This window comes from Alosa alosa, chromosome 13, assembly GCF_017589495.1.
Source record: "Alosa alosa isolate M-15738 ecotype Scorff River chromosome 13, AALO_Geno_1.1, whole genome shotgun sequence".
Classification (NCBI taxonomy): domain Eukaryota; kingdom Metazoa; phylum Chordata; class Actinopteri; order Clupeiformes; family Clupeidae; genus Alosa; species Alosa alosa.
The window spans coordinates 4,373,658-4,392,046 of record NC_063201.1 but is presented as its reverse complement, the minus strand read 5'-3'; the positions used below and the strand labels follow the sequence as shown (position 1 = coordinate 4,392,046).

Here is an 18,389-nt window from a genome sequence, read left to right as displayed (position 1 = left end):
ATAAAGTATTATCTTATCTTATCTTATCTTATCTTATGCAAACTAATCCTAGATTTCCATTTAGTGTGTGCGCTTAATACAAATAATGACGTGGCCAACACAATATATCTTGGTGCAGTATAAAAACATAGTGCCATGAGTCATTCAACAGTTAGGGCCTACTGTACAATGTTACTGGAAGACAGGTGTAGGGCCTACAATGTTATTTGAGAAGAAAAGGGAGAGGTGTAATTTTGATTCAATATTAAACTGAACATCAATAGCCTTTCACCAAACACTTCAATTTCAATAACACTAGTTGAAGGTAATTAGAAGTCATTCTGTACGCAAGTCTGTGAACTGTGAATGTAGGCTAGGTGGCCAGGTTTAAATATGGACCTACAAACTAAACTGCTTTGTTATATCATTCCAAAGCAATATCCACATATTGTATTGATGTAGCCTAGTTTATAGTAAAAACACGACATTTGGTCGAGATGAATGTCCACAGCAGTTAGGCATGGTAGTAATGGGCAGCTGATTATAAAGAGGGTGTATTAAAAAAAAACAGGATAGTATGAAGAAGTATAAGAAGTAGCCTACTTGAACTAACAATGCACATTTATGAAAGTGAATTTATTCATTTAAATCTGTATGACCTGAACTTTTATCTAGGCTAGCTCTTGTACGTAATTTTATTCTATTAACAATATGCTACATTGTTTTATACCTGTCAAATGTGATGGGAACATATGCACCCAATTGTAAAAGCAGCTAAAATGTTTCTTCACCTGGCTAAACAGCAATAATTTACTATGACTGAGTAGTGTACCTTAAGATTGTAGTCTTATAATGTAATCAAGGCAATCACAAAGAAAATAGGTAGGCTTCCTGCATGACCCATTCTGAATTAATTTTCTCCGATATAATAAATACACATTGGGCTTGGCAAGAAATTTGGCAATACTACTTTCACACAAGTGATGGCACCCCTGGGTAAATCATCATGAATTTGTATGATTTGGCTATGACTTGATTTGACTTGCTTGACCCAAGCTATGACTTGACTTGACTTGCTTGATTGTCACAAAAAATGACTTGCTTGAGACTTGAAGGTTAAGACTTGAGACTTGCTTGTGACTTGCACATGTGTGACTTACTCCCACCTCTGCCGACCACCCCTGGGCCGTTTGATTTATGTGATTTATGAGCATGTGTATGTTAGATATATTATGCCATTCGATATATCTGATATTTAATCAACCATCCTACACAAAATGCACATAAATCTAAATACACACAATATATGACTACTGTAAAATCAATATCATCAGCATTTCCTACATAAAACAGTTGAACAAAGTACAAACTTTGTATACTTAGACACTTTGTTATCATTTTGCTGTATCAAAATCAGATTATATACTCTAAAACTTATCAAATACAAAAATATATAGATGTTTTCATAAACTCTAATCTATGCCATAAGGCGTTGTTGAGTAGTGCCTTTGCTCAGTGCAGTGCCTTTGGTTGGTCTTTCCCATCCCTGGCGAATCCGGGTGATGGCGCAGTCGACACATGGCATGATCAGGATCAACTTGGAGACCAGCACCACACAGGGGACCACCAGGGACAACATGTAGCCAGGTGGCATGCACCACTTGTACGGCCGGAGGAATTTATCCCAGCCGTATAGTAGAGCGTGGGCGGTGCAAAACAGCAGAGTCACATGACCTAGTTTAGACTGAGAGAGACAGAGGGTTCTGGATTAGAAAGGTTATAAGTAAGTAAGTATATATACTCTTTTGATCCTGTGAGGGAAATTTGGTCTCTGCATTTATCCCAATATGTGAATTAGTGAAACACACTCAGCACACAGTGAGGTGAAGAACACACTAATCCCGGCGCAGTGAGCTGCCTGCAACAACAGCGGCGCTCGGAGAGCAGTGAGAGGTTAGCACTTCAGCCGTGCCTACTGATCGGGGTTCGAACCGGTCACCCTCCGGTTACAAGTCCGAAGGGCTAACCAGTAGGCCACGGCTGCCCACACTGGTTATGGGCAGTAGTATAAGCCAAAAACATCTGCACTCATTCAAGGTAGATGAGTATGTAGCTATGTGCACATCTGCACCTTGAAGGAGTAATACCTTTGCTGTTATGGACACATCTCTCAGCATGCGCTGAATAAATACAGTGGATCTGCAGCAAACACTGATATTTTAATAGATTTGTTGTTTTCTTTGCCCCCTCGTGCATGTTCACTCCTGTCTAAGCAGCGGATTGCTTGCTACCTTCAAACTGTTGTTGGTGTTCTAATCTGCTACGATTCTCTGAAGCATGAAATGAATGAGTCGTCTCATCAGCAGGTCTCCAGCACTCGTATTCCCAGGGTGTAGATATACTACTGAAAACGTGCATTTGTTCAGGGTGTAGATATACTACTGAAAACGTGCATCTGTACAGTAAGTCACTTTGCATAAAAGCATTTGCTAAATGAATAAATGGCATAAACAGATTTGGTTTTCTCTTGACCCTGAGCCAGTGCTATTAAACGTGCAGGGCACGGATCAGCACTGTTATGGGGTACGAGTCTGTGCAGACGCAAAACTATGGGGCAGAATGTAACTGATCCATCACATATATGCACACATATACTGGCACATTGATGAACACTTCTTAAAAAACAAAACCTTATCTGGTAAAACAACGATGATTTAAGCAGGCTAGTTCATTATGGTACTCCAGTGGTTATAACTGGTGAGTATATGTTATCTACTGAAACACTGCAGAATAGGCCTCTTTTTCTCTTCAGTCAATCTTCAGATTACTGAGACCACACAGTTATTTGAAGTCGCTTCCAATTAAAGGGAAAAATGGAACAATCTACTCCCAGACTCTCTTCAAAACCCAAGGGCTGCACGGCTGACCTTTCAAGAATGACACCAGGTTCAAATTAACCCTCCTGTACAATAAGTAGAAGGCTGTATGTCATGGTAATGTAATATATGCACCTTAAAAGAATGTTTAATAAATTGGTTAACATTTAAAACTTGGTCCCATGTCGAGGAATTTCAGAGGGAAAAAGGCTCTTTGAAGGCTTTAAGTCTCTTTACACTCAGCCAGTAGTGGCTTGGTCCCATTCAGGGCATAGCCAGCTCCATTTCAGATTCAGTACGTGTCCTCTCGAGACCAAGACTATTTTAGGTGCATGTAACATGGCCTCTCCAGATACACAGTCAACAATTACTGACCTAACAATTGCTGGCCTAGAAGTAGTTTACAGAAGTAGTTTTATAACAGACAAATGAGTGATAATTGGTTTATGTAAAAACTAATTTTGCAATCATGATAAGCATGAACAGCTGCATTTAATGCTATACAATAAACAGATTGTTGTTATTATTGCTAAATCACCACTTGGCACTCTAATGGGTCGTGGAGGCAAAGCAGACATTCAGCAGCATTATATACTGAATCTTTGTTTAGAAGCTACAGGGGGAGCAAAAATCAGGTTAGTGGGTTTTCTTTGTGGGCAGCCAAATGTGGACCAATGAGTCCCGCTCTGTCAACATGGAGTCGAGGTTGCGTGAGCCTAGAATTATGCTAAGCGTGCTCAAGAGGGCATGGCGTCGGCACACACTGGCCCAGGCTGAACAGAAGACTGGTGCTAACGTTAGCGGATCCATGGTGGGTCTGAAAAGAGAACACCGGCAAAACACTATCTGCTTTCAGTGAAATGGGATGGGAATAGTGTTATGAGCCAAGCATGGGATAATCCAGTGTGTGTGTGTGTGTGTGTGTGTGTGTGTGTGTGTGTGTGTGCGTATGCGTATGTGTATGTGTGTGTGTGTGTGTGTGTGCAAGTGTGTCTGTGTGTGTGCATGTGTATCGTGTGTGTGTGTGTGTGCATGTGCGTGTGCGTGTGTGTGTGTGTGTGTATGCGTATGCGTGTGCTTGTGTGCATGCGTGTGTGTGTGTATGTGTGTGTGTGCATGTGTGTGTGCATTTGCGCGTGTGTGTGTGTGTGTGTGTGTGTCGTGTGTGTGTGTATGTGTGCGTGTATGTGTGTGTGTGTGTGTGTGTGTGTGTGTGTGTATACTCTGTACCTGTACAAAGCGGAACTCCCTCCAGTTAAGTGCATTGCTAACAGAGGGCAGAGAGGTGATTCCCAGCAACACATAAAGGCCAAATCCCAGAATTCCAAGAGAGTAGTAGGAGTCTTCCATAAGGCCATTTGTGTTGTCAAACGGTTTTGTTACATTGTCTTTTGCTCTGAAACAAAAAAAGTACATTCTGACTGCCTGCTGGGTTATTGGCCACAAAAACTATCTTAGAAAAGGTCTGTGTGTGTGTGTGTGTGTGTATACTCTGTACCTGTACAAAGCGGAACTCCCTCCAGTTAAGTGCATTGCTAACAGAGGGCAGAGAGGTGATTCCCAGCAACACATAAAGGCCAAATCCCAGAATTCCAAGAGAGTAGTAGGAGTCTTCCCGCCAGGCCATTGTGTTGTCAAACGGTTTTGTTACATTGTCTTTGCTCTGAAACAAAAAAGTACATTCTGACTGCCTGCTGGGTTATTGGCCACAAAAACTATCTTAGAAAAGGTCCCTGAAGACTTTGAATATGATTTTATGTGTGTGAAACTAAATGCCCCCCAAAAAACAGCTTTTGGTCAAGCTATTTTATTGTGCCAAATAGCCTTCTATGCATGAGTGTACAGAGCTCTCTACAGCACAAGCAGTATACTGTATGTAATGATGATCATCTTGAATCAGCAAGTAGAAGTGGAAGGACACCCACATGCATCTATGGGGCAGATACATTGCATCTATGGGGCAGATACATTGACACTAGTGATTTGCATTCCAGAATGGTTGCCCTAAAAGAGTATTTATTTAGTAGTGGTGCTTAGAGGATTTTATTCTTCTGCGTTTCATCTGAGTTTGGAGGAAGGACCTGAAATGACTAAATGAAGGCTTGTAATCACTAACAGCACAGATGCTTTAAGGTCTCTAAAACAAGCCGTCATCATTTTCCTTTTTGCTTGTTTAGGAATCACTTATGCAATATTGTCCAAATGTGACATAAAAAAAATGCAGTCTTGTGTGAAGACGTATTCAATGTTTGAATGTCACACAGTCTACACATTTGTGGGTAACACTTTATATGCATAAAAAGGAAATGACAGTCATAACCATGTCATGAATATTAAGGAGTCTTTATGAATGTTTCTGACTTGTTTTTTCATGTAATTTTTAATGTCAAGTTGACATTGCTTGGGATGTGTTTATTATGGAAATTTGACTTTATCCAAGATGACCTGTCGATGACTGCCATGACAACTTCACATTAAGACACACTCCTTCAAAAAAGGTTTACCAATTTGAGTATGTGTGTGTGTGTGTGTGTGTGTGTGTGTGTGTGTGTGTGTGCATGTGTGTGTGTGTGTGTGCGTGTGTGCGTGTGTGTGCGTTGTTGTGAGCTGCGAGTTGTTACCTGTGAGATGGTGCTAGCAGCTATCTTGTACTTGACGTAGTATCTGATAGGAATGACTAAGGTATAGATCACATGCAGGAAGGCCAGAGCCAAAGCCACCAATCCCAGCTGCTTCCTGCACAGCATCCAGCGATCAAGCCAATCAGGGAAGCGCTTGTACTTGGTGCCGTTGTACAGCTGCAAGATAGCCGCCAGAACGCTGGGCAGGTAGCACAGAGCCAGCATGGTCAGCGAGACGATGGGGAACACTTTGTTGGCCAGTGAGATCATGATCCGGAAGGAGCGGTCTTTTCCATCCACGACGTAAGAGTAGAAGACGTCGCGGATGAGCAGGTAGAAGAAGAAGAAGGCGGTGAGCCCCGTGGCGATCAAGAGCGGGAGCCTCCAGTTGGGGAAGAGCTGCAGGGGGATGTCCTCCAACTCCCCAGCAGCACCAAGGGAGCCCCTGTCCTGGGCACTTAGCCCCAGACTGTGGGCAATGTCCACTACTGCTTGCTTAGCTTTGGGGTCATCCCCGCACACCAACACCTGGCAGAGAAAGAGAGAAAGGGCAAATAGAGAGAATGTGTGTGTGTGTGAGAGAGAGAGAGAGAGAGATCAAAACTTAGGAATGCCAGACTTGGTTAGTGGAGCCTGGTAGGGGTTAGTCTGAGTCACAGTAGGATTATACAAAGCTGTCATTACATGAGGCTGACATAACCCTGAAATCAGTAAAAAAAATTACAAAAGGTGTGTTGCTCAACAAATGGCTTCTTGAGAGGTCATTATCTTATTTACTGGAGTAACAGTGTTGTACTATAAGTTCTAGAAGGCTAACAACAGGGAGAATGCAAAAAGTTAAATTTCTATAGGAAACAGGCTGCTAGTCACGTCATGTTTCTGTTTACTGGGTTATTTTTGGGCTTGCTTAGATAACTGATATTTTAATAAATTACTGTGAAATAATAAATCATGCCCAGGGATAGCATAACGCAAGACTAATTTTAGTGAACTTTCACAAATCATGTACAAAAGATGAAAAACTAGTATTTGCAGCTGGAACATTATGGCAAAAACAAACAAAAAATGCTAATGTTTATGATGGCAGCCTAAATGATTCTAAAACATTCTGGGCCAAAAACATACTGCAGTGGAAATTATGCTTTACAAATTGCTTCATATTCAGCAGAGGTGGGAGTAAGTCACACATGTGCAAGTCACAAGCAAGTCTCAAGTCTTAACCTTCAAGTCTCAAGCAAGTCCAAGTCATTTTTTGTGACAATCAAGCAAGTCAAGTCAAGTCATAGCTTGGGTCAAGCAAGTCAAGTCAAGTCATAGCCAAATCATACAAATTCATGATGATTTACCCAGGGGTGCCATCACTTGTGTGAAAGTAGTATTGCCAAATTTCTTGCCAAGCCCAATGTGTTATATTTATTATATCGGAGAAAATTCATTCGGAATGGGTCATGCAGGAAGCCTACCTATTTTCTTTGTGATTGCCTTGATTACATTATAAGACTACAATCTTAAGGTACATTACTCAGTCATAGTAAATTATTGCTGTTTAGCCAGGTGAAGAAACATTTTAGCTGCTTTTACAATTGGGTGCATTGGATGCATATGTTCCCATCACATTTGACAGGTATAAAACAATGTAGCATATTGTTAATAGAATAAAAAAAAGATAAATGCCATTAAATTAACAAGAAATGAAATTGACAGTATGTGACAATAAACAGTGTACAGACTTGAATATAATAGAAAATCTGAGCAGTAATTTCACAGCCAGCCCAAAAAGTAGACTTTAGACAAATGTCAGGAAGGCACATTTGACCACTGACAATTTAAGGTATGCTCTGTAGGCAGTGTTGTGCAAGTTCATACTTCAGCACTTTGGTCAGTGTAAACTGTGTATGTTCTATAAAAATAAAAGGTTACCTACTTTACTTACAAGAGCTAGCCTAGATAAAAGTTCAGGTCATACAGATTTAAATGAATAAATTCACTTTCATAAATGTGCATTGTTAGTTCAAGTAGGCTACTTCTTATACTTCTTCATACTATCCTGTTTTTTTTTTAATACACCCTCTTTATAATCAGCTGCCCATTACTACCATGCCTAACTGCTGTGGACATTCATCTCGACCAAATGTCGTGTTTTTACTATAAACTCGGCTACATCAATACAATATGTGGATATTGCTTTGGAATGATATAACAAAGCAGTTTAGTTTGTAGGTCCATATTTAAACCTGGCCAGCCTACATTCACAGTTCACAGACTTGTGTACAGAATGACTTCTAATTACCTTCAACTAGTGTTATTGAAATTGAAGTGTTTGGTGAAAGGCTATTGATGTTCAGTTTAATATTGAATCAAAATTACACCTCTCCCTTTTCTTCTCAAATAACATTGTAGGCCCTACACCTGTCTTCCAGGAACATTGTACAGTAGGCCCTAACTGTTGAATGACTCATGGCACTATGTTTTTATACTGCACCAAGATATATTGTGTTGGCCACGTCATTATTTGTATTAAGCGCACACACTAAATGGAAATCTAGGATTAGTTTGCATAAGATAAGATAAGATAAGATAAGATAAGATAATACTTTATTGTCTGTTACACAAAGGTTACAGAAAATTGAACTTTGACAAGGCTCCAGTCACAAAGAAACATTCACACAGATATATACAAACAGGCCATGGGGTGTTGAGGTATCAACTGACTGTGGTGTTCATTTTTTGCTCTTCAGTATGGCTATTGCAGAGGGGATGAAGGATTTCTTGTAGATGTTCTTGTAGCTGGACAAACGCGAAATGAAGACGAGGGAGAAAATGCCACTGCAGTTGACAAGGTGTTGGTTAATTATATGGTAGTAAGGTAGACAGGTGATGTGGTTAAAACAATGAAAATCCTAGGCCTACCGCAGACATAGTGAACTATAAACGGCAGAAATGTAAATCCAATGTCACATAGGCCTATCATATTTTGTTTTATTACCTTATTAACGTATTTATTATTAACGTAACAGGGCTGTCGGTTGTAATCGGTTGTAGGTCTAATGTATGCAGACTCATTTTCTGCTAGTGACAAAACAAACTGCTTATAGCCTATTTTATTTGATTTTTGAGAGTTTTATTATTTGGACACACGTGCACCCACAGTTGCAAGTCACCGTTTCAGGCTTTAGAAATATGTAGCTTGTAGCCTGTAGTGCTCAGGCTGATAAGGAGGGTGGGGCGCAGACTGTTTATGAATGATAGTTTTTTCCCCATATGCAGCGCTCAGATTACTGTTGCATCTTGTTTGTGGAAAATATCTCATGTCAACAATTTGACACATGTTGATACGTATCCTTGCGTATTTTAAGTGGATAGGCTACAATATTGTTGCTTTTTAAGTGAGTATACGGCGTAGTCTTGCGTAGGCCTATCACGTAGACTAGGCTACACCACTGGGGAAAAAACCTGTTCACCAAGCCATGCTGGTAAGCTATTGCGCGACATATCAGCAATTTGTGATGTTTACTGAGTAGGCTTATAGGTTATCTTATAGGTTGTCATGTATGAAAACTACTATTGCCGTGGCAAAACTGGCAATACTGGTGAAGGCGGCCATGGCTTTACCCACGTTTTCATTTTAAAGCTACAGTAGGCTAGTTATGAACTGCTGGAGTTTTATTTGTAACAAACAAATACACATTGCATTCATTCAAGCCACATACACCTGAACGGTTTATAGAATAAAATGAAATGTGTACGAATAAAAATAAATGTATTTCAAGTAGACATATTATAAAATAGCCTATTATTGTTTCAATATGCCTCAAATATTAGGTAAGCTACATCAAATCATGAAAATATATTCAAACAGTTCAAGTTACACCTGTCCTGAGCTGTCACATCTCCAACCCAATAATGTTGAAAAAGTAATCAATCAATCAAACGCTGTCGCCGACGTCAATGCCAAACTTTGACAAGCGCGACAGCGCAATGGGTTTTAGGAGGGTTTAGGACCGTCAATGCTATATCATATTATATATAAGCCTAACATGTGAAGTAAGCCACTTTTTCTTTGCCGATTGCTGGCAGTTAACTAGGCCTACTTACTGTTGTTAGTAGCCTACTAGGCTGTAACGTATGGAACAGGGACGTGTTTAAGAGGGAGGGAGAAAGAGAGGCACTTACTTTAGGTTACATTGGCAACATTTCGCTAGCATATTAAGATTAAACATTATTTTATGTTTTGGTATAAACGTAGAGCCTTCCATATTTGCAAGTTAGCCTATACCTCAGTCTGTCTCATTTGATCTGGCACTTGCTGTTGGTCTGTTGCGTCACTTGGTAACAATGACAGGTTCGCTCGTGTGACGCATGCAACAGCACCTAAGCAGATTTTCTAAAATCGTAAAGTTAACTCCTTAATATCTATGAAAACATTAAAAGTCAAGTCATTTCAAGTCATTTGTCTCAAGTCTAAGTCAAGTCTCAAGTCATGAATAGCAAGTCAAAGTCAAGTCAAGTCTTTTATACATGTTGATCAAGCAAGTCTCAAGTCCTAAAAAATGTGACTCGAGTCAAGTCGTGTGACTCGAGTCCCCCATGTCTGATATTCAGTAAATAAAAATAAAAATGATCTCTTAGCATTTTAGGAAGACTTGAAAGGGATAGCCTGTTAAAGTTGTGTACTTTTCTATGTGTATTTCCAATACCGTCATCACACCTTCCTACATATGCGTCAGGAGGCTGAATCCATGTGTCTTGAATAGAATACTGCCATCCATGTAGGTGGGAGTGTGCATGTACAATGGAGTATGGGTAGGACTCAGTTTGCCGCACAGGTGAACATTATTATAAATAACGTCTTGAGTGATCCCCACAATGCATTAAGAGCAATGGAGAAATATCCTTGTACAGCACCGTGTAGTAATCTAGCATTGTTCATAATATGATGATATGTCAAGTTCATCGGTATATGGGTCATTTGGCTTAGTCTGCATTATATGTGATGTCACTTCCCCTCACCTGTCGGCTGGCGTCCAGCGCCCCTGACTGCAGGGCCCAGGCTGACACTGTGTTGAAGCCTTTCACCACAGACGCTCCCGGCACCAGGCTGCTCAGGTACTCAGCGTTGGATTGTGGGAACTGGCCCCTCTTCAGGTTGTTGCTGATGTCCACCAGCACCTTGCCCTCCAGAGCAGGGGTCAGCGAGGTCAGGAAGTCATAGTAATCGCGCTGCACGGCTATAAAGATCACCTGAGCCATCTGAGCTGCCTCTGTGTGGGTCATGACCTTTGAACCCTTGGCCACCAATGCCGAGTTCTTGGGGTCACGTGACCCAAACACAACCTCATATCCTGCCTGGAGCAGACGAAGCCCCAGAGAGCGTCCAAAGTCTCCTGTGCCAAAGATGCCCACCGTCCCCTGCTTACGCTCCCCAGCAAGAGACGTCATGGCAACAGAATCAGACTTCATGGCTGTATGAACCAATACAAGTATATTTACAGGTAAATTGCTTTCATGCACACACGCAAATTAAAACATATCATGACTGAACCAGTGATGAAGTATCATGTTTTTAAAAAAAAATTTAATTTATTGTACAGTTGTTTCTTTTATTTAATTTTCCGACATGATGACACTATGTGACAAGCAATAATTCAACTCAGTTCTGAGGCCGATGTCTATGAATAGCACATGTTAAAACGTGAAAATGTCAAATACCAACGTCACACCCAAACTAGTAAATTAATGACATACAAACATTTCAAGTTTACTTCTGGCTAAAGATACTTACGTTCACAAACTTCAGAGGTTCAAAATGCGAGTTTTCACTCCAATTAATCTAATGAATAGATATGTTAAGAGCTCCCTGGTCCAGCTCTTCTCTCTTCGGCTGTTTCCAGTATGCGTCACTCCTCTTCACTAAAGCAGTTTCATGAGGGACGGAGGCTTTTCCCCTCCTTTGGGGGTATGCCAGGGGGAACGTCCAGAGGCGGAGGAGGGCCACGGAGGAGGGGGCATGCCGGGGGAGCGTCCAGGGGCAACCTCCAATGCCCTGGAGGAGGAGCTGTCAGTGGGTTAGTAGAGCTACAACTTGCTTTGGGAAATTCCGGACAGGAAGGTACAGTGTGTGTGTGTATGTGTGTGTGTGTGTGTGTGTGTGTGTGTGTGTGTGTGTGTGTTTTCCAGGAAGACTGTTGCACAAGAGTGGAATGTCCACTTTTTAAGTTATATGCCAGCAGAATGTTTGTGGTTAGGTAACTGCTCTCTGGTGGGCATGTTGGTAGGCATGACATTTTTAATTATATTCAAATTGAAATAGGGTGGGCTAATGTCACTGAATGAAATGTAATACCATACGCTGCCATTCCATTGCCTTCAGTACACATGCAGTCTCATCTAAACTGTGAATTGTTATTTCTTGTAAATTCTTTGGTTACTGGTCAATATTGTTCTAGAAGCAAAATACTCACAACATTGTTGCTGAAATATGACACTGCCACTGCCTGACAATGGGTGTCTAAATATAACTCTGGGCTGTGGCTTTCTTCAGGATCCTTAGACCACTTAGACAACCGTTATAATCATCATGGAAAACACAGCTATATACAAACTGTCCACACACACACAGACACACTCACACACACACACAGTGAGATAGAGAGAGAGAGAGAGAGAGAGAGAGAGAGAGAGAGACCTAATTGCACACACATACACAAATTGTACACCTTCCAAAATGTTTGCGCATATTCAATTTTGTGGGGGTTCGGAGGCATACACACTTGCATACAAAACATTGTACACACCCCCATATACACACAAACCAGTACAACAAAGACGACCAGACAAAACAATCTAGTCGAATGAATTAAGAACTAAACCATAAAATGGGTCAGTTCAAGTTGAGGCTGGTTCAGGCATGCTACCACTCCAGTGGAGTTCAGATGTTTTCAATTAACAACAAGCGCTTCATGTCCATGGGAAATAGGACACACACACACACACACACACACACACACACACACACACACACACACACACACACACACACACACAGACAAACAGACAGACACACACACACACACACACACACAAAACACACACACACATACACATACACATACACATACACACACACACACACACACACACACACACACACACACACACACACACACACAAACACAATGTGATGTCACGAGAGGCTGCGTTCTGGAGGGCCGCTACGTTCCCCTGAGATGGCTGCAGTCACGGACAGCTTTGGCTCCATCTGCTGGGGGAGTTGGAAACTCCACCCCTCAAACACACGATATCCCAACACACCTGAGACCGATCAGGGCCTGATGAGCTGAAGGGCTTTTTAAGGCCCAGAGACACAGTTGGTGTGAGAGTGGGATTTGAGAGACAAGCTCAAGTTGTGCTCTCAGAGGAGCTACAGACGGTCGAAGTGGCACTTTCTACCTGAAGACTGGAATACTTACCTGAAGACTGGAATACTTACCTGAAGACTGGAATACTTACCTGAAGACTGGAATACTTACCAATCGATTGGCCCACCGGGCTGCGTGCTGTCTAAAGTAAGGCTGAAGACTAGTTTTCACAAAGAGATTTACCTGAGGGAATCGACTATGACTTTTCGCTTGAAGAGACCTTGTTTAAGTTTTGACGGTTGAACAATCAACCTTATCCTTAGTTACCTTTTGTTAATTCCCAGAACTTGATTAAAAACCTTCATATACCCTAAATTTGTGTCCTTGCACTGCTGAACTGTCCCGCCGAGAGCCGTAGCCTCTCATGATATCACATATGGTGGAGAATGCGGGCATAGTTCATAATAGAATAGTGCATGTCAGAGAAGGACACTGAACTGCTGATATCCCAATTTTTCTAAATTGGCCGAGACCCTCCGCCAAAACAAAATGGAGGCCATTTTGAAAAGCCCTGGTGGCTGGCCAGCAAGCCCAGACGCAAGGGCATTAACGCGGGCTCTCTTGGAGGAGCAAAAGAGAGCCAACCTCCTGAAGTCAGAGGAACTGCAATTGCAGAGACAGTTGGCCGCTCAGAATGACCACCCCAATAAGGGCGAGTGATTTTATAACCAAAATGGGGCCACAGATGACGTTGAGGCGCACTCTGCACGCCTTTGAGCTACAGCCACGCAGGGAAGCGCGGGCCCAAGGTACAGTGGGTTGGACTGTTAGCCCCTTCTGTCGGGGAATCGCTGAATGCTGTCCGGACCTGGCCTCTGACAGGCTGACTGACTACGGCACTGAAGGCGGAGATCCTCAGCAGAGGTGGGCTCACCAAGTTTGGCATGGCCCAGCGTTCCACAGCTGGACCTTCCAACCAGACCAGCCCCCCTGCACAGATGCATGAACTTGTCCGATCACGAGGAAATGGCTGGACCCGAGAAGAGTAATGACAGCTGCAGTAGTGGAGGCTGTGGTGGTGGACAAATACTTACGGGCCCTGCCTTATGAGGCTAAAACGGCTCATTAGTCAACAGGCCTTGGACGACAGCGACCTAACCGTGGAAGCCGCGGAAAGGTACCAAGCCACAGCAGAGATGCTTCGGGCTTCCAGGAAGGAGCCCCAGAGTGCGTCCCCCACAGACGGGAGGAGCCCGTCCCAAAGAACCCCAAGGGATCCAATCCAGCCACTTCAGGAGCTGTCCAGGCTCCAGGGGAGCCCAAACCAGCCGGCACCAGGAAGAGGACACCGAGAGTGAAACCCCGCCAGTGTTACCGGTGTGGGGAGATGGGACACATCTCCTGGCAGTGTGGGAAACCAGCGGATGAGCCTATGCCCACTGCTGAGTCCTCCAGCTCACCACCCGCCCACCTTTTTGCTTCGGCCAGTGGGAGTTTGGACGGGTGAATCACCATGATGGGAGGCTCTGCTAGATTCCATAGCCGGGTCACCCTGGTGCATAAGGATCTGGTGGCTTCATCGTGATCTGACCCCAGGGAAAAGTCCTCCCGGTCTCCTGTGTCCATGGAGACACCAGAGACTACCCACCACTGAACTCATGATGACCACCACCAGGGGAACCATCCTCACACGACAGCGGGTGTGGTTGATTCCCTACCCGCTCCTGTCCCACTTGGTGAGACTGCCCAGCCTTTCACCAACTGTGGAGGGAGACTCAGGAGAGGCTGACCCGAAAATACCTCGAAGCGAGAGGTAAGACGTGTCCGGAGAACCCGCAAATACAACCCTCAGAACCATTAACTCCAGCCTGTGCTCTTGCAGGGATGGCAGGTGCCCAGGCTGACTCAGAGACTGGTCCAGACACGGAGGAAGAGAACATGGTCCCAGGAAGTGCTCCAATCTCCAGCGAGGAAGACGCCCATGGCACCAAAGAGCTTCCCCCTCTCACAGGCCAGTATGGTACAGCCCAGTTACAGGATCCCACTCTTACAAATGCTTTGAAGAATGTGCAGGTGATAGAGGGAGGGTGCTAGGGATAGGACAAGCCCTACCTACCCCCATTTTGCAGTAAACCGGGGGTTAGTGTATCAGGTGGTACAGAAAAATGGTGAGGTGCATGAACAGCTCCTTGTACCACAGCCCCACCGGCCACCAGCTCAACCTAGCACACACCCACCATTGCTTAGGGGCCCACCTAGGGGTGGAGAAAAAAAAAGAAAGGATCTTCGCGGCCGCTTCTTTTGGGTAGGGTGCACAAACGATAGAGAACTATTGTCGTGGTTGCCCTGAGTGTCAGCGAATGGCCAAAGCCCACATATAGAAACCCGCCATTCCCTTGCCCATTATCGAGACCCCGCTTGAGAGAATTGACTGGACATCGCTGGTATACCGACCAAGAGTTCCAGGGGACATCAGTACATTCTGGTCATCCTGGACTATGCAACCCGATATCCGGAGGCCATCCCGCTGAGGAAGGCTACGTCAAACAGATGCGCCAAGGAGTTGTTCCTTCTGTCAACTAGTCTGGGGCTCCGAAGGAGATATGACAGACCAGGGAGTCCATTCATGTCCAAAGTTATGAAAGAACTCTGTACTCTGCTGAAAATCAAACAGCTGAGAACGCCGGTCTACTACCCCAGACAGACGGGCTCGCCTAACGCTTAACAAAAACTCTAAAATCCATGCTGCGGAAGTAGATCGTAGGAAGATCGGGCGAACTGGGATCAGCTGCTACCGTATCTACTCGTCTATGTGAGAGAGAGAGGTACCTCAATCGCTCACTGGTTTTTCACCCCTTGAGCCTTAGCTGTCCTACAGACCCCGACAGGACTGCTGACATCGCCAAGGAGGCCTGGGAGGAGCAACTGCGTCGACAGCGACCCTGATCGGCATGTCAGCCATGAGGGGAGAGAATGAAGGCTGTCTATCCCATGATGCTGAACACATGGAGACTGCAATAACGGCAACAACAAGCTTCCTCCTACAATAGGTCTGCCCAACCCAGAGAGTTTGGCCCGGGGACCGGTGCGCTGGTCCTGGTGCCAACCGTGGGAGTGTGTAAATTCTGGCAGTTTGGCAGTAGGGCCATATGAGGTCATTGAACGGGTGGGAGTAAACTACAAGGTGAGGCGGATAAAAGCCTGAGCAGTTTACCATGTTAGCCTGTTAAAGAGTAGCCGCCAGGAAACTCGTTCAGTTATCCCCCCACAGAGACCAGGAACCAGGGAGAGAAGAAGTTTCAGGTGGTCAAGCCTGCCCCCACATCAGCGGCAGATGGCCCTGGAGTTGGTGGATCGCAACGAGATCTTCTCCTCCTACCTGGGCACACGGGTGGTCCAACACGAGATCCGCACCATGCCTGGCAAAGCGGTGACCAAGCGCCCTTACCGCGTGCCGGAGGCTCGTAAAGTGATTCAGGAGGTAAGGAAGATGCTGGAGCTAGGTGATCGAGAAGAGTCCCAAAGTGCTGGGCAAATTCATTGTACTGGTTCCCAAACCAGGCCAGTCAGTCTGATTTGCAATGACTATAATTAAGTAGAGTGTCCGAGTTTGATGCATGCCCATGCCTCAGTGGATGACTTGATAGACTCCTTGGGGCATGCTCGCTCCTGTACCTTGGCCTCACCAAAGGCTACTGGCAGGGGCCCCTGACGGCGTCGAAGGTGAAGGCGGCCTTGCCACACCAGGGGCTCTACCAGTATACCGGCCCATTGGTCTCTGGAGGCGCCTGCGTTCAGCGTTTGATGGACCGTCCTACTTTTAAAGTGCACGCTGCAGCATGTTGGGCGATGTGGTGTCAAAGTCCCGATTGGGCCAGCCACTTGCCCCGGTACAGGCTGTGATTGATTCCTCGGGAAGCAGGGCTCAGCAAACCCAAAAGTGTAGGCTGGCCTTCCAGTGAGAACGAACTACTTGGGGTACACCATTGGGCGGGGGTTGGTCAAGCCTCAGGAAGCCAGTTGCAGGCCATACAGAGCTAGCCCACGGCCCATCACCAAAAACAGGTGAGGTCATTTTAGGCCTAACCCAGCTACTGAGCCAGTTTATTCCCAGATTTTGCTACATTGCACCTCTATAGAGCTGACAACCAACGCCACTCCACAAATGGTGAGGTGGACTCCCGAAGCGGGCCGGTGACCTAAGCAAGTCTGTTCAGTCCGATCCTGGTAGCACCGGACTTCAAGGACTTCATTGTCAGGCGGACGGCGGAGGTAGGTCTGGGTGCTGTACTGTAGGCACATGGCAGTGAGAACATCCGTTCTCTACCTCAGCGGAAGCTACTTCAAGGAAGACTATTCCTGTGGAAAAGGAATGCCTGTGCTGGGCTGGGCCCTCGGTCCTGCGGTTTCACCACCTCCTGGAGTGGCGGTTCCGCGGTGGTGTCGGTTGTGCCTCTACAGTGGCCGGGGCAGGGAGACTAACAGTAGGATTACCAGATGGTTTTTAGCTTTGACATTTAACTTTTCTGTTCTGGGGCTGGCAGCGCCCGGCATCACGGATGCCCCTCGGCCTTGGCGTATGCCCGCCTCCTTCTGCTGACGAGGCCCGGTCTAGAGGATCTGTGATGTCACGAGGCTGGGTTCTGGGCAGCTACGTTCCCTGAGATGGCTGCAGTCACGACAGCTTTTGCTCCATCTGCTGGGGGGAGTTGGAAAATCAACTTCAAACACATTGATATCTCAACACACCTGGAGAATCGATCAGGTCTGATGAGCTGAAGGCGGCTTTTTAAGGGCCCAGACACAGTTGGTGTGAGAAAGTGGATCGATAGATATGTCAGTTGTGCCTCGAGGAGCTACAGACGGCCTATGGCACTTTCTACCTGAAGACTGAATACTTACCTGAAGACCGGAATACTTACTGAAGACTGGAATACTTACCCAAAGACTGGGAATACTTACCAATCGATTGGCCACGGCTGCGGTGTTGTTCCAAAGTAAGGCTGAAGACTAGTTTTCAAAGAGATTTACCTGAGGAATCGGGACTATGACCTTTCGTTTGAAGAGACCTTGATGAGTTTTGACGGTTGAACAATCAACCTTATCCTTAGTTACCTTTTGTTAATTCCCCAGAACTTGATTAAAACCTTCGTTATACCCTAAATTTGTGTCCTTGCACTGCTGAACTGTCCCGCCAGAGCCGTAGCCTCATGATATCACATATGGTGGAGACCGCGGCAGCATAGTTCATACTAATAGTGCATGTCAGAAGGACACTGAACTGCTGATATCCCAATTTTTCAAATTGGTCAGAGACTCCGCCAAACAAAAATGGAGGCCATTTTTGAGCCCTGAGGCTGGCCAGCAAGCCCAGACGCAGCGAGCGTGCTCTCTTTAGGAGCAAAGAGAGCCAACCTCCTGAAGTCAAGGGAACTGCAATTGCAGAGACAGTTGGCCGTTAAGAATGACCTACCAATAAGGGCGAAAGGGATTTTATAACCAAAATGGGGCCACAGATGGCGTTGGCGCCTGCACGCCTTTGAAGCCACAGCCAC

General features: G+C 44.9%; 1 protein-coding gene across 1 annotated transcript; it reads right to left on the bottom strand.

The window, feature by feature from the left end:
* Positions 1 to 1,217: 1,217 nt before the first annotated feature.
* Positions 1,218 to 11,375, bottom strand: LOC125306545 (metalloreductase STEAP4-like). Its single transcript, XM_048261961.1, has 5 exons — positions 11,259 to 11,375; positions 10,487 to 10,938; positions 5,477 to 6,004; positions 4,354 to 4,518; positions 1,218 to 1,723 (listed from the first exon to the last, which is right to left on the bottom strand). Exons 2-5 carry the CDS (start codon positions 10,934 to 10,936, stop codon positions 1,457 to 1,459), a joined length of 1,410 nt encoding a protein of 469 aa, XP_048117918.1. The 5' UTR covers positions 10,937 to 10,938; positions 11,259 to 11,375; the 3' UTR covers positions 1,218 to 1,456.
* Positions 11,376 to 18,389: the final 7,014 nt, after the last annotated feature.

Coding starts and splice junctions, on each gene's coding strand:
- LOC125306545 (XM_048261961.1), bottom strand. CDS start 10,936: ATGAAGTCTGATTCTGTTGCCATGACGTCTCTTGCTGGGGAGCGTAAG. Junction 6,005..10,486: donor CGCTGGACGCCAGCCGACAG/GTGAGGGGAAGT, acceptor TTTCTCTGCCAG/GTGTTGGTGTGCGGGGATGA. Junction 4,519..5,476: donor CTGCTAGCACCATCTCACAG/GTAACAACTCGC, acceptor TTTTTGTTTCAG/AGCAAAGACAATGTAACAAA.